General features: G+C 36.8%; 1 protein-coding gene across 5 annotated transcripts in view; it reads left to right on the top strand.

The window, feature by feature from the left end:
• UNC5D (unc-5 netrin receptor D) overlaps nucleotides 1-16,777 on the top strand; it is a 124,027-nt gene that overhangs the window by 57,767 nt on the left and 49,483 nt on the right. For 4 of the 5 annotated variants that reach the window (XM_085304192.1, XM_085304191.1, XM_085304193.1 and 1 more), the window contains exon 4: nucleotides 2,769-2,872. In XM_085304192.1, coding sequence (XP_085160318.1) covers nucleotides 2,769-2,872 — 104 coding nt within the window. Of the gene's footprint in view, nucleotides 1-438; nucleotides 498-2,768; nucleotides 2,873-16,777 lie in introns of all 5 variants that reach the window. The other variant, XM_085304194.1, reaches the window with a different exon arrangement.

The raw sequence follows: 16,777 nt of genomic DNA, 5'->3' as shown, positions 1-16,777 counted from the left end.
CATAGTCTTTATAGTTGCTGAGAAACATGGATCAGATGGTTGAAGCTGTCATCCAAACAAGTTGTAAAGAGGATTAGAAATAATTTATTTTATGTAACAAGGAGAAACTATTGTTCTTGCAGTTCGTTGATGGACTGGAAATTTGGACAAAAGCTTCTCGAAGTCAGGCCATGTATTGCATGTGTCATAGTGAAGAAGTTACAAGTTTAGTACATGCTTCCCATTTAGAATGGGAAGGATCAGCTAGAGGATCAGCTCTCATTGTGGGGAAGGCAAGCTAATAAAAATCCTCTTTGTCAGACTTCTGGCAAGTAGGATGGTTCCATCTCACTGCTATCCTGGCTGTGACCTAATGTCACTAGAGGCAGATGGGAATGGATGTGAGGCTTTTGTGTTACCCAGATGCTAACAACTGCTTTTTCCCATTCCTTCTGCAAGGCATTATGTTTTGACCTTGGAGCCTGTGACGTGACCTATGGAGTTGTGTCAAACACATGGTATGATACCTGGTGTTTAAAAAATTGGGCCTACATAGTTGTGCTGAGTTTTTAAACTACTTGAAAACCATGCTGTATCTCTGCTGCCTGTCCTAATGGGATTAGAAAGGAATCCCACTATGTGGAATAGAATTACTCAGTTAAAATATCTCTCTTTCCAAGTCATACTAAACAGGGACAGATTCACTACCAGTGGTAATTATGATGAAGGTCAGGTGGTTATGGTAGTTGCAATCACTGTTTGACAAGGGAGCATTGTTGCTTTGTATTTAAACAGAGGGAGTAGCTATGGTATTGCAGGCTCTTGTAGGCTGACAAATTTAAATAATAAATAACACTAAAGATTACTTAAGGGTTGTGTGTGTATGCATGTGTTTATGTTTTTGGGGGAGGTTATTTTGTAAGATCATCTCTTTTAGCACAGAAGAATCATTCCAGAATTTTTAATATAGTGAGGAGCAGAGGACATTTGTTCCCAGATAAAAAGTGTTCAGACTCAGTCCATCTCTGGTCTTCATATCTGAAATAAGATGCTGTAGTGTTATCACTCACAATCAACAGGCAACTATAGGCCTGTCAGCCTCACRTCCATCCCTGGTAAGGTGATGGAACAGCTCATTCTAGATGTCATCTCCAGATATATGGAGGAAAAGAAGGTGATCGGGAGTAGCCAGCATGGATTCACCAAGGGGAACTATTATTCTGAACTGAATTTTTACTGACTTCTCTCTGCACTGTGATTTCCCAATTCTGTAATGTGGCAATACGAGTAAAAAAAATAGTTAAAAAGAAAAAAAAAGAAGAAGAAGAAGAAGAAGAAGAATGGGCTTACTCAATTTTTCATCCTAGTAGAGACATTTCTAGGCACAACTGTGCCCTAAGTTTGAGTGAATGCTCTAGGTGACCCTGCTGAGCAGGGAGGTTGGACTAGGTGATCTCCAGAGGTCCCTTCCAACCTTACTGATTCTATGATTCTATGAATGATTTTTACATAGAATACTGAAAAATGAATTGGTTATCTATGTGAAAAAACATCAACATTAACAAAGAATCATTAAAAGGAAAATATATACACTATTTGCATCTTCATCTAGTGTCTGGCTATGATGGAGCCACAGGACTACTTGTTCTAATGTTCTAACTTCCAGAGATGGGAATTTTTTTTAGGCATGCAGACTTCCGCTTTGTTCAGTAGGTCCTCATCTCTGCAGTCCTTGCTCTGTTCGTGGAGGTAAGATTAGGAGTTGTTCGCATGCAGTTTGGTCTAAGATCAGTACATACTGAAATACCTACTATTTCTATATCCCCAAYATGTGATAGAAAAGCTTAGTGAAATCCAGACGTGGACAGAGCATCATGTTGTCATCAAAATGGCAGGTAAATGAATATTTATGAATAACTCCATGTTAGAATGCTGCTTATGATAAATGTGCTAATTTGCACATCTACTGGAGTCCTTCTAGAAAACCTTAAATTGATTTTTCTCTTTTTCATTCATGCTAGATTGCATAGCCTCCTTTCAGCAATCAGATTTTTTTTCTTTGATATTTGGAAATAGATAGATTGTTTTCAGTCCTTTACTATCATTCCCTACTGCTTGCAGTATGTAGACAGTCTAAACAAAACATGCAACACAGAACATTTTGGAAAATATTCTGCCACTCCCCTGAAGTAGCATGCCACTCACCTGAAGTCAGTTGCACTCTGGAAATTATTCACTCAGTCTTGGATTTGTTCTGCTAGGGTTTATTTAACATTTGTCAGCCTACAAAAGCCTGCAATACCATAGCTACTCCCTCTGTTTAATATACAAAATAATGATGCCCCCTAGTCAAACAGCACCCCATAGCAATGCCATGTAATTTTTTTCTAGCATTTAATTCTCTCTAATTTTGGAAGGCAATGGCTTGAGAGATTACATGTAGGACTTAAAACATGGGGTTAGTGGATTGTAATATTGGTTGTTTGTGTAGCCACAACATACGATTTCTTAAAGGTTGAGGTACAGAAACAAAGCCAAAGGTGATAGGATCTCGTCTGCTTTCTTCATCTGTGGACTTTGAAGTAACTTTCAGTTGTCCAGTGCTTTACACACGTACTTAAGAAAAGAATATGACAGAACCATATTGTTGCTAACTTACTACAGTCTACCTAGTATTGGAAAAGGAGGAATGGCTTTTAGAATACCTATATCGCAGCATTTGAACTCTGTATCTATCCAGATAAACTACACTGGAGATACAACGAATGATTACATTTAACTCTTCACAGATTTGCGGAAAAACTTTGAGCAAGATCCACAAGGGAAGGAGGTTCCTATCGAAGGGATGATTGTTCTCCACTGTCGGCCACCTGAGGGAGTTCCTGCAGCTGAGGTGAGGTTTTGTACTGTGTCACTGCTGCCTGCTGATACCTCCTTGGCTGGTTAAAAATGGGAAGAGAAGCAAAGATGGCTTAGGTAGTATGTGGTTTTCAAGGTCAAGTGTTGGTTACACTGTTCTTCTTTCATGGGCTGCTTAGTATTTTTGATTAAATAAGTTTAAAATGGATTTTTTTTCAGAAATCATGAATGTTTGCTGAAAATTTTCTATTTTTGATACAAGTTGTCAAGTGTTATGCTTAAAAACGGTAACAGTTTGTTACTTTTCTTTATCTTGTCATAAATGACTTTTTTTCATTGAAAAATTAAGTTGATAGATGGTTGCTGGAGAGAGAAGATTTACTGGAAATAATTGTTTTTTTTCCATTTAGCTTTAATTTGTCAACAAAGCTGAATCTAAACAAGAACTAATGCAAGGCTTCAAAATGGTAGGAGCCAGACTGTTCTATGGGGGAATATGTTCTAAATAGGTTATGTTTAAAAATATGATTGACATGCTTAAAAAAAAAAAGAAAAGAAAATACATGATTGTGGAAGGATATCATAGCATGTAACTACTCTTACCTACCAAAAAGCAGACTGGTAGGTKGTATTTTTCTGCTCTGAAATTATGAAAGATGAATATAACAGTGATATTCAGTACTTCCTGGGCTCTCCATGATGCAAGTGTTCTGCAGCTAATCAGCTGTATCAAGCATTGTTCTTTAGTAAAGTTGTTTCTCTGTTGCATACTTTCCTTTCAATTGGTGTGTGTGTGTGTGTATTTTCGGCCCTGTTTTGGAGTTTGAATTGGGATGGATTTGGGGTATTTAAAGCRTTTGTCTTGATGATGATCTATAATTGTACTTCAAGAATGAAGTGAGAGATTATTTTTAAAGTTTGGGGGGTTGGTTTTGTTTTTTTTATATGGAATATTCAATTCAAATAAGAAAGTGCTGAGATGAATATTGTCCTCCTTTTCCTYGTCTAGCCACAGACTTCCAAAATAGTAGATTAAGATAGCATATACAATATCATGTAAAATGTTCACATCTCACATAAAAACTCACTTTTCCTAATGATATCTTTGAATAGTGGAATATTTATTCTAGTTTGAAAATGCTAGTTTCTAAGGACAAAAATCCTTTCCATATTGGCTAAGAGGGAGTGACTATTAAAAGATAAGCATACTACATGTACTTTTTGTCTTTTTCTTTTTTCTTCCATGCTTTTTTGCATAGCCAGTTTAGACTATAAGGTCTCTGGAGCTGAATAAACACTTATCTTTGTAACTGTCTTTAAAAGGCTGGGGATACAGCTAATACTTTTCATCTAAGCTGTGATGCTGCTTCACTGAAGTTGGGTGAAATTGAACTAGAGATGATTTTTGGTCAGGAGTCCTGCTGTTCCTTACCCTGCCTTCCAGTTCAGCAGAGAGCTTGTCTAATGGTTAACTTCCTGAGGTCTCTCCTGCCAGACTGTGGTGTTGTATTTACCAGTGAAGCAAGCTGCCTGCTGAACAGAAGGATGTGCAGGACTTGGGGAGATGGAGAACAGGACAAACTAGTAGAGCAATTAAAGAAACAAAAGGAGCATTGTCATACTGTCATTTACCAGTGATGATGATGAATGGCTGCAGAAGTAACAGCTATGCAGCTAGGTGGTCTCTCTATGCAACAGACTGGTACTGCCCTAATTGAGTAGTTGCCGTTTGTGCATGTGTGCTTGATTCAGGTTTATGTTCAACTAATTGGATATCAGTGATAGTATTGCTACAGCAGTATATGCCTCAGCTGCCAAGTACTCACAGGGAAGATTTGTGAAGCCAATGCTGCCATGKCAAGACAGAGATCAGTAGTTTAAATCTCTCCCATATATCTGGCTGCTTGAGCAACAGTCACCACTTTGAGGCTCTATTGTAGGCACAGCCCCAGGAATACTGTGCTGTATTTACCCTCCCAAACTCTGCAGTGTGGTCTTTAGCATCTTTTGATAAACARGGAAAAAAATACCAATCAGAAGTAATTTTTGCCTCCTGTCTYCATTATCAGCATGTTAAGTTCTAGTTCAAGGTACAAAAGAAGCAAAGAAAAATAAACTCTAGGCAAAGAAGCATGCCTTGTGTTAGTTAAGAAGTAGTATACTGAGCAGATGCAATTGAAAATTCACAAAYGGGAGAAGTGCAACAAATGATGCAAAAGACTCAGAAGATCAGATAGAAGTGTTAATGAGCAAAAGCAAATAGATTAAAGATAAGGAATAGTTTAATTTGTATCTAGACATTCAATGTTTGTTAATCTGTCATACAATTTTCGGCTATTACATTTACATCTGTTGTACATTATTTTTACTTACGTTTAGTGTTACTAAAACAATTGTACTGCSTTACAGAGGATTGCCCAAATGGTTGAAGTATCTGTTCTGGTAACGATATTTATTTGTAAACAACATGGACAAAGATGTAATTGCCCAAACATCCCTAGTCTGTGAGAGATTCGTKKCCCCTGCTTTCTGCACAGGGGATGCTAATCAATGCCTGCAAAGTTTCCCCCAAAACACCAGCTGGCAACCTCAATGGCCTTTTTCTCATAGAAAAACGTGCACTGCTTAAGCAGGTTTTCTGAGTGCGTATCCSTCCACATTGCCAATGTATCCTGTCTTACACAGATTCACTGTCAATGTGGTAAGAATTTCTGATTTGGTTTACTCCTTTCGCCTCAGTTCACTACATCGCCTAAAACTAGATGACTTTATAGTAAAACAAAGTGAATATTTATTAATAAAATGCCTAAAATAAAGTTCTGATTTACAAGAAAAAGCCTGGAAACAAGCAGTGATAAAATGAGTAGTATGCTGCTATGCATGCTTCTTTGTTTTTTGCTATTAATTCTCAAAATTAGTGTTTAAAGGGTTAGCAAGAAGTTTTCAATTGAAAAATTCTACAAATCTCATGCATTTTCTTTGAAACCAAAAGAAGCAAATTATGAGCTGCTGGGTAAATAGATACACTTCAACCTAGCAGGCATGGTTTACTGAACTGAGTGATTACATACATTTGGTTGTTTTCTAATTTCTGTATAGTTAAATAATACTTTCCATGCTGTAATTCAGTCACCTGGGAAAGAGGGTGATTCTGGCAATTAGAAGTTGATACCTAATTCTGAACTGAACTCTAATGTTCAATAATGCAGTAACTGTTTTTTTTTTTTGTTTTTGTTTTTATTACCTTTTAAAATAACCACGACCAAATTCATCCCAGTAGATCAGTATATTATGTCTTCCTCTGTGTATGTTGTGAAAGCATTTAGTAAGGCCATTGTGYGTGCCTGTGTGCTGTGTTGTAAGCAAAACTCTAAATGATAACACTTCTGTTACCGTGGCTGAATATAGTTCTTTCCATGAAGACTGGAAATTTGTTTCAGATTMCAGAAGGTGCTGTATTTTATAGAATTTGGATTAGCACATCTGAGGACAGACAGACATCTTGTGCAGGTGTATGAAGCAGTTAGCTTTAATGTGGCACAAGATTTTGGGAGACAGYAACTGTGCTCCTTCTTGCTGTGTGGGGAAGGAAGTGAGTCTAATTTTGTGGGCCACTGCAAGTGCTTAAGTGAAGCTTAGCAAAAGAAGTAACTGATGTCACTGCAGTTTATACAACATTTGTTCTCAGTGTAAAGATTCAGTGCTGTTCGTGTTTATCACTGTAATAAAAATTGATGTTATGGCCCAGAGATATTGGTAAAGAATGTCTTCATTTCATAAAACCAATTACTAAAATGTCAGAGAAGGGTGATAGGAGGGAGGTGGGGCTTGATGTGAAAGACAAAGCAGCTCTACAAGTTGCAGATACCTGAAACAGAACTGGCAGCCTAACTGCATGTTTGTAGCTCTCACATAAAGCTCCAAAGCTTAAGAGCTACTTAAAAGACAAAAGATTAAAAAGAGTAGTATTTGGATTATTCACATTTTCAGATATTTTTTCTACAATTGTAAACTGAAAATTTATCCATATTTTTAATCAAATCTGAGACCTTGAAGTTATTGGTTCCAGAGGCTAGGACTTACTTGACGTTTATCATGAGATTTGAGTCAAAATTGGCAATTTTGCAGTTTAGAGGTCATGTAGAACCAGTGCACAAAACGGAATTTATACTGCTATATTACGTATTTTCATTTTTTCTTACTCTATTATTTATGAGCATGGACCTAATTAAAAGTGATGATTGCATTGCTTGATACTTACTGTTTAGCAGAAAACCAGTGTGTTTTCAGAAGAATTTTGTCATTCTGAACTGCACTGCTTTACAGTCAACAAACAAAGTATCTTTCTTTTATGAAGACTGGGAATTATATCCAATGAAAAGCTGACATTTTAATTGTTTTCTACAGATTAAGAGTTGTAGAGTTCTCAATAAACCCTAATTTACTGATGTCGATTATAAAATTGTTACTGCTGCCAATAAAGCCCGTAAATCTTAACGGATCATACTGCTTTGGACAATGAAATTTCACATAAAGGCTCAGTATGCAAGGTTAGTTCTACGCTTAGCAAGGTAAACAGAATTACTCAGAATAATTCAATATCTTTAGAAACTGGATATCAGAATAATGGATCTGGTCTGTGGCAGTAAGTTTGAGGTTATAAGTTCTTTTGATTTTTTTTCAAGTTAAGGAAGACCAGCCCTGTTCAACACTTGGATGGGAAATAACTGAGACAACCAGTGAGCCTTGTTMTGTATCGGTAATTGTTACATGGAGTGCATGCGGGCACTGAGAAGTGAAGWTTTCAAAACCTAATTCTGGCAACGTATCTGTGGCTCTGATCCAAGAACTAATTTCATTAGAGTTTGGATGAAGCCCTATATGAAAACATAATGGAAGCTTGTCTTCCATTTCATTAGATGCTGAATAGATGCTCAGTGTGGTATTGTTGGATTTTTTGGTTAATTTTGTTTTGTTTATTTTATCCATACTCTGCATGGACCTAGAAATGCAAACAGAAATCAGGCTAGAGAGGAGACTCACGCACCTTTCATGTTGTCATGCCAGTATCTGTCTGAATGCCTTGGAAAAGATTCTGATTCCATCAAGTTCAGGAACATTATTTTCCTGAAGAGCTCTTATTTCCTGTGCTTGCCATAGTCACAAGCTAATCTAGTGATTTATTTCTGACAATGGCTATGAATGACTGATATGGCCAAACCTCTAATAACACAGTACGGTTCAATAAGAGGCAGCACTTTACAACTGGAATTAATTTTAACTTCAGCTCAATTATTTATGTGAGCCTGCCTCCATTAACAACAGTATAAATCTTCATCTCTGGAATTGTTTTTCTGTACCTTAAAGGTGCCGATGGTTTGTTAAATCTAAGGAAAGAAGCATTAAAAATAAATGTTCTTGATATAAATGACCTAAATCAGCACTTAATCCTAAAAATTTGAAGTCATTAGTCTTGCAAGAAGTAGAAAGCAGGGTTTCTTTGAAATATCAGGAGTGAAAGCCTTTATTTCCCAATATGCCTTTCCACATTTCTAGTCACTTTTCAGATATTCTCACCTAAGTGATTTTAACCCATGCTAACTTTTCCTTGTTTAAAAATCAGTTAGTGGATTTCAACTTATTTCTTAGTGAGCAGAGATACTTGTTACTAAATAAATCWGGGGTTCCCAGGCATGTGTATGCCACTAGGTGCCAGCTATGGCAACCTCCTACTGTGCTTTGTGCAGGAGAAAGTGTTTGACTGAGTTGCAGCATCAGGGGTCCACATTTGAGAATTTCTGAGATGTCGTCATTATCACCTACATCTCTGCCAAAGGTGCCTCTTGGTTCTAATCTTTCGSGGGTAGGGGGACAAGGCTGAGATCATGTAGTGATAAAGACCAACCAAACTTCACCGAGAGAGATTCTCTGGAGGGAATTCTTCTAGATCTTTGTCTACCATCTCTTCTAGCATGAGTAGGGCTTTAGTATCCCATCCATCAGTAGTGATGAAAATATCTGGATTAAGTTTGCTGTATGTATTAATTTCCACACACAATATATATATTAAAAGAAGTTAGGAGAATATGGATTAAATGCTTGGATTGTGGTTTAAATATATCCAAACTTTATGTAGTTTAAAACTTTGCTTGTATGAATTAATTTATAAATAATGGAAGCTAATGTAACATTGTCAGTGCTCTGCATGCTCACACGGTTCAGTTTTAGTAAATAGTTTTTAAGCTGAATAATACACTAGTAAAAGCAAACAATCAAGGAGGACTTCAAATAAAGAACTGCAGTATTCTAATTCAGCTTTAATGCTATAAAGGCATAAATCAAAAGCACCAAATCCTGATGAGGCAAGCACTGATTTTAATGTTGCTTTGAAATGCACTCTACTGTCTTGATTCATTTAGCAGCAAATTTCATTTGTTGCTTGTGTCAGCTAGGTCTTAAGTAGCAGATACATAWAAGCAGCATCTCTCTAAATCTGTGATCCCTTTCCAAGAATTTGATGACAGCCTTCGTGGAACTAAAGTCCATCTCTTGTGTGTGAAATATTATTAAACATGTCTGATTTTACTACTGATAAATCCTCATTTGGCAACAGCAGTCACAAAAACTGAGTAAGTGAATTTTGAATTCTGTAGCAGTAAGCATAGGCAGGATTGGCCCCTACCTCTAAGTCTAACAACACGTACCACATACCATCTGTTCTGGAACACCTTAGCTCTGCTCCTAGGTCATGCTGCCTCTCAGGTTTTGTGCAGGTCAAGCAATTAGCTGTCTCTAGTGCTGTAGTCCACTCTATTTCTGTCTCTGCTGCCTTCATTAGCAGGTTTCCAATCTCTGTAGTTTGCCTCTATGTAGAAAGGAACATAAGGAAATTTGGCATGTCTCCACTTTGAGAGGTTGCTGGGGGGTAGGGCACTTTGGGTACATTGCCACTGCAGTAAGAGTGAGAAAACCTAAATCCTGACAGATTTAGAAGATACTTTAAATTCTCATGCATTGGCATGGGAAGCAAAGCAKAGTTGGTGAGCAGCTGTGCTTATAGGCATCAGCACTAACCCAAATAAATTTAGTTTTTATGAGCTAAACATCACAACAAAAAAGAAAATCCAGCGTTTAAGCTGAGCATGTGATAATCCCCTGCTGTGGCAAATGCTGATTTAAATATAAGAGAGTCTCTGCTGGCAAAGGTTTGGTGGGACCAGAGCCATTTCTTTCACTGTTGCTGCAGAGCTGGCCTAGGGAAGAGACAATTCCAGCTTTCAATCTGCACAACAGATTTTCCCCATAGACGTGGTTATTAATTGTGTGCAATAGGGGCCTCATTTAGCTTGGAGTGTATGTGAAAAGGCTGCTGTAGTGTATCATAGGAGTTGGCTAAATTCTCTGTTGAAGCATTAATGCCCAAATCATGAACAACTTCTGATGGAAGAGAAAGGAAACATCTGGGGCTGCTAAGGCAGGTAGGTGTCAGTCAGTCACAGGTGATCACCATAAACAATAGAAAGTAGAAAGTACTTTGCTGAAGTGGAATTTCAATCTAGTTTTCTTGTACAAGCCCTGTAGCTCTTACTGGTGCTAGGATGGGACATGGATTGTTGCTGGAGATGAAGCTTTGAAGAGTCTTCAGGTAGCCTGTTTGCCAAACTGAAAGCCTTACATATGAAACTAATTCCAAAATCTTACATATAGCTTCTTACTATTTCTGAAACAGAGTTAACTTTGAAAAACAATCTCAGAGGAATGCGTAGGAGAAGAGTTTGAATCACTGTGTAGGCAAGGTCTGATAGCTTTTCTGTTCACAGACAGAGAAAGAAAGAAAACCTGGTCCAGCCAGTAAATGGGTAGATTGATTTCTAAGCTACCTCTGGAAAACCTGAATTATATAGGCCCTGGGTATATTCAAAAAATCTTCACTGAGCTCTCTGAAGATGTATCTTAGCTATTACTTGCCTGTTCAGTCATTGGGTCACCTTTGGGGTGACCTTGGGGTCACCAAAAAGAAAGAAAGAAAGAAAGAGAAAAAGCATATGGAGGGCTGCCCTGTCCATGTATGTGAGATCATGTTTATGTCTGTGTGAAAACAAGTCAGGGGATTTTGTAGATCATCTGTTGACTAGTTATTTCTGAGTTCATGGTTTTGACAGTATTTTTAGCAGAAAAGCTCTGAATCTGATTACACTGCTTCCCGACTCTGATCCCAGCTAACTTCTGTGTCATCAGATTTGGCATGCAGTGCTGATAAAGTGCACACTTCAGGCATTTTCACAGTTGTACCTACTCTGCTTCCCTTTCTGATAATTCTGAATGCACAAGAAAGCAGTGAATTAGAAGGGTGTGCTTGAAAGCAATAGCTGCAAGGTAGTATAGGCAAAACAGATGTTCCAAAAGTGAACATTGATAGAACTCACATGAAGGTGCCCCCTCACCTTCTGAGTCAACTGAAATCAGTAGAAGAAACTGAGTAATTACAGATGAGACACAATGACAGAAGAGCTCAGGTACTCCAGAGAAGTTGTATCTAACAGCTAGAAAGATTGATGGACTCAGTATAGTGGCTTTTGGAAAAGAAGGGCTCATTTAATATCTGTCAACCAACAGTTTGTAAATAACCTAACTAGCCTGTTGTTACCAGAGAAAGAGAGAGCAAGAATTGAAGTACTATAGAGGAAAACCTGTTCAAAAKGAAAACAGTATTTAAAAACAAAAAAGAGAAAAGGTGTTACGTTGCCTGATGGATTTTGTTAGTCTCTCCCGATTTCCCTCCTCCCACTTCCCAAATTCTGGGGCATCTTCTCTTGGTTCATTCTAAACCTGAAAAAAGGTTTATCAAGAGAYAGTTGTGCAGGCCATCTTGAGATCTCTCAAGGAGTAATATGCTGAAGTCAGAGCTACAGTGTAATTCTGTCAACAAGTGGTACAAACTGATGCTTTCCAGTCATGTAATTCAGGTGTTCTTAAAGAAGTGCTCCATTTTATAGACTAAAATATGTAATGAGACCTTTTGTTTCTTCTCTTATACTTAAGTGAATTTTCTGATGCATTCTTTTCTTCTCAGCTGATCTTTACTTTGATTTTTTTTTTTTCCTCTAAATGGTTGCTCTCTAGTCTGTTCAGTTTTTTGAAGCTTCTCTTACTTGGCGGGGAGGGGTAAAGAAAAAAAAAATAGATCCTCTCTTTTGCTGCATTTGACAAACTTCTTGTTCTCCATATGCATTTGGAATATTAGAATTTTTTGTCTATTCTCCATTGTTTAAAACTTTTTGAAATAATTCTTTTTTTAAAGTGCATACTCTTTGCTTTTTCTTTTTCTTTCCCTCCAGCACACAGTTGGTTTCCCCTTGGGCCTCTATTGGTATTACACAGTATTTGCATGGCTCTGGTAACAGGACTGGGGAGCTAAGGTGTGATATTGTACTTGATGTCATGTACAGTCCAGTAAAAATCTTTTTGATGCTGCTGCATTTAAAAAGAAAGGTTCTGTAACCCTTTACATGTAGATTCACAGAGGTATCTAAAGCAATTGAGCACTGTTTCTCTCTTTTTTAGAAATCTCAGCTTTAAATTGGTACACAAAGAGGTGGAGAGTCAACCTGAGTTTCCAAAAATGTATTAGGCCCTTATCCTTGAAAAATATATGTTCTTTTTTTTTTTTTTGATGTATTACAGTTCTGCCATTAACATGATACAGTGCTGTTCATACCTATTATCTTTACTATATAAAGCAACTTTGGAAAGATTTCATATCCATAATRCTGGCAGGTTGGTCAGCTTAATCATACCTTAGTATTTTCCTGTACTCTTGCCAAAGGATATTTTCTTTTCTATTAATTTTAAGAACATACTGAGTGCTGGAGTTGCTGTCTCTGTGTCAAACTCAATTACTTTCAAAGTAAAACAATGAAGAATGTGGACAACTTGATTCTGTCACTTGTGCAGCTCTGTACCGGCTTAGATGTAGCATCTGGAATCAATATGATTAATAGATCTTGGTGCTTTGGGATAGAGTCAGCAAACAGAATAAATTATAACATCCTTTCCAGTTCATTGATGGTAATTCCTTTTTACTGTCTGATTCTTGATAGCCATGATGTTGTAGTCTGTGACTGTTGTCAAACCAATCTTGAACCATTGCCTGGAAAGTGCTCAGTCAATACCAATTTAGTTAAGTTTGGGATAATGTGTTCTGTATATTTCACTTTATTACTGCTTCAGAATGTAAAATATTACTASTTCTGGGTATGGGAGCAAAAATAAATGCTTGCTTTTTTAGCTAGTCATCTCCTTAAACAACTTGTTTTAGTACCTTTCACTATTGGGGCAGGTGTTGTGGTATGTTGGGGTATGTATGTGGTATGTTCTAACATATTAGAAATGTGTTTTCCATCACTGACACCAGGGCTTTGAAATTCTCAAGGTTTCATAGGTTGTTCCTGTTTAATTCAATGGACTTGATAATCAGTTTTTTAAATGCTGTTTTAATTGGACAGCCAGCTTCCATATTTAAATTAACTATCAAAGGGAGTTTCTGTGACCTTCTTGAGACCTGGATTTAATGTGAACTTAGTATATCGTAAATTTGAAGAATGATGCGGAACTGGTAATCTTGTAAAAATGGAGCAATTCCAATAACTGTCATGGAAATAAATGCAGTTAGCTAGTGGTGAATTTAGTAAATTCTATCATCTTCAGTAGTTAATGTTGATTTATACTGTTCTTTAGAAAAGTCAAGCTCTTTCTATTGAAGCTGCATATAAACCATGGTATTTGAGATAAGCATTTATAAACCTCTAATTTTCAGTAAATAAATGAAAACTAAAAATCTTTAGCTTACTAGACAGTGCTTGMCTCTGTCAGAACAGTGCTGCAGTGATCATGCTACTAACTGTGAGACCTGCAGTTTTGTGGTCAAATACAGTATTAGCTTAGGGGAGCCAAATCCCAACTTGAAATGTCTGATGGAAAACTCTTTTGAAGCCCATTGCAATGTATGAGGTGCAAATCTGAGCAGAAGTTGACATTAAAATTTATTTTAAATCTCTTTTATTATAAATAAATACTGAGACTAAACTTCTGAAAAGTTTGCGATATTTATGAGCATTAGCAGCAACTTACAGATTTTTCTACAACTACTTTTTATAACAAAAGGGCAGCTGTTGTGCTAAACAGTATTACTCATGAGTGTAAGCTTGTGTTGATTTGAGCACTCTGCTGAGGTTTCTAGAATACTCTGAAATATCTTTATCATTTAATGTATTTTTAAAGTTTTAAATGTGTTGTATCTGGTGCTACTTTTTCAAATGTATACCATAAATTTTGACATTTTAATGGACTACTGTAGATGTTCTAGTGAATATCTGCATGAGTTCTGATGGTTTATTTACCACTATGGGTTTTAATGGAAATGTAAAATAATTTCTCCTTTGGGCAGTACATATTCTGTTGCAAATATATCAACAAAATGTGAAACCCACATAAAATTCAAAAGCTGCAAGTATTCCAAAAGTAGTGAGAGCCATTGCTGCCTATTTTACATAGGCTTGTATATTTATGGAACTTGTACACATACTGTAAAATGTAATATAGCAGGATAACTGTATTGTAATAAACCACAGGCAAAWAAGGCTGGTGAATTATAGTCTTCAATGAATCTTGTTTCTAGTTATAGAAAACAGCATGATTACTAAGTGCAAACAGCATGCATTTTATGCAGTTAGTTATAGATCTTGCATGTTGTGTCTTGAATATCAGTATTTAYTTTACTTCCAAGGTACATTAGTTACAAATACAATAAGTGTCTTCCATTTTTCACCAAAGACATTTTACTTTCAAGTCTGAGCTCAGTATGTGCAATATGTTTCAATGATTTTTTTATCTAATGTAGGTTCTTCCTAAAGACTAGTTTTACTTAAGCAACTACTGCAGCCAACAGTGACATTTTTTAAAACTTGTAAAATTAATGGAAGTTGTAAGAAACCTAATAGTCAACTTATACATGACAAAATTAGATCACATTGCATTAGGAACAATGAAAGTCAATTCCTCGTTCATTGTGAAGGAATTAAGGAAAATTAAGGATATGCCTTTGCATAGAACTGGTAGTCTTTTTAAAATGTTGTAAGTATTTCAGCATTTTTTATTAGCTATATGGCTGTATATGTTTCAGAGSAACACAGCCAATTATATAAATTGAGATACTCAGTTATGTAGCTTAAACTAATGGTCAATTTTTACTTTTTTCTGTTTGCTTTCTTACAAGTGCCTTTTTTAAGATATGATTGCTAAACTATTCAGTGTTGTTCTGGGATGTATTTTTGATGCTCTTTTTTGGACATCAGCAACTCWGAAATGTTGTGGAAAGCCCATATTGACAACTCAGTGCTTTTTTTTCTAATGCTTGTTCTCTCCTTGTCCTCTAATATTATCCTTGTTTCTGCTGTAGACRGTTGACCAGCAAACAAAGATCCCTTTTAAAACATATCTGATCGAGCAAATAAGGTCAGCTATCTACACTGCGTAAGTCACTTGTGGCTACTGAGCCTCCCCRTAGAATAAAGTCTTGAAAACACTTTCTTTTTTTCAACATCAGTATTAACACAGTGACATATCCTGATTTAAGTGAAGCAAATAAAGTAAAACAGCCTATCAGTTTTTGATCCTCTCACATTAGTGCCCATTTCTCTAAACTGCACTCTCACAATCGTAACAGGAGCAGCTGTATTCTGTCAGTTAGGTCTAATACCCTAATCTAGAACAGGGAAAACSAGGGATGAAAAAGCAAGATGTCCTTGGAGTAGAGCATTTCCATATCTATTGCATTTCACTGCAGATTCAAATGTTACTACTAGAATGTGAGTATCTTGTACTGAATGGCAACCAATGTCCTCTAAGTAATTTTGTTTTGAATAGCCTTGTGTTCTGTAACGTGCAGTGCAGGAGTACAGAAGTTGCTCTGGTAATCAAGACTAGGAGACCACACAGACAACCAAAGGGAAGTAATTTATTGCTTGTAGTCTTAGAACATTTATCCTGAGCTACAGAATGCAGTAGCCAACACTCTTGTCTCTGAATTGTGGTTTCTGGTAGGTTAACTCCTGGAGTATACATTATTTGTTAATGAGTTAGAAATATTGGTAGAAAAGTTACCAAAAATACTGCAATTTTTTAACACAGCACAGTGAAATAAATGGAAATGAAATAACCTGTAGTTACCTCAAATTAGAATGGGGGGGGGGGGGGGGGAGAGAATTCCGTAAATGACTAGTAGTGAATACTCAGCTAAGCTCATTTCCTTTGGGATAATCAGTTAAGTGAGAAACTGTGGTCCAGTGTAGATACTATTGACTCAGACGTAAGTAGCTGAAGTTCTAAGAGTTCATAGCTGGAAAGTATTCCCCACCTGCAAACTGGGATTAATAATACCCACTGCTCTGAAAGTGTTTGAATCAAAGATGCATATGAGAAGTGAACAGTGTTTACGTTGACAGTGACCTGGAGGGTGACGCAACTCCAGCTGAATAGTACTTGTGATCCTGCATCTGTGAAGTGCAGTCAGGGTAAAGACACTGACTGCTTTATCTGCAGCGCTAAAGCACGGCAGTGCTTTATCTGCAGTGTTAAGTCTACTGGTAATTGATAAAAAAAAAAATGGTTTTGTCTCTCGATCCATCCAATTTTTAAATCAATAAGAATGTGATCTGATAAAGAGGCATGATTCTTCACTGCCTTACTCCATTTCCATTTTTGTAAGTTTGTGAAATGATAATTAATCAGAATGTCTTGCACTCTGTAAGAGCCTGATGAAGGCATGAACTACAAAGCTGGGAAATCTGGAGCCAAATGTAGATTTTAATACTTAACCACCTTGGAAAAATGCGAAATAATAATGATGAATAGTTAAAACAACAGTTCCTTGTATGTTCTT

The sequence above is a fragment of the Rhea americana genome, unplaced genomic scaffold, assembly GCF_003343005.1.
Source record: "Rhea americana isolate MKP2758 unplaced genomic scaffold, rheAme1 scaffold_204, whole genome shotgun sequence".
In the NCBI taxonomy this organism is placed as follows: Eukaryota; Metazoa; Chordata; class Aves; order Rheiformes; family Rheidae; genus Rhea; species Rhea americana.
The sequence above is the reverse complement of the archived record's forward strand: the minus strand, read 5'-3'. Positions and strand labels throughout refer to the sequence as shown.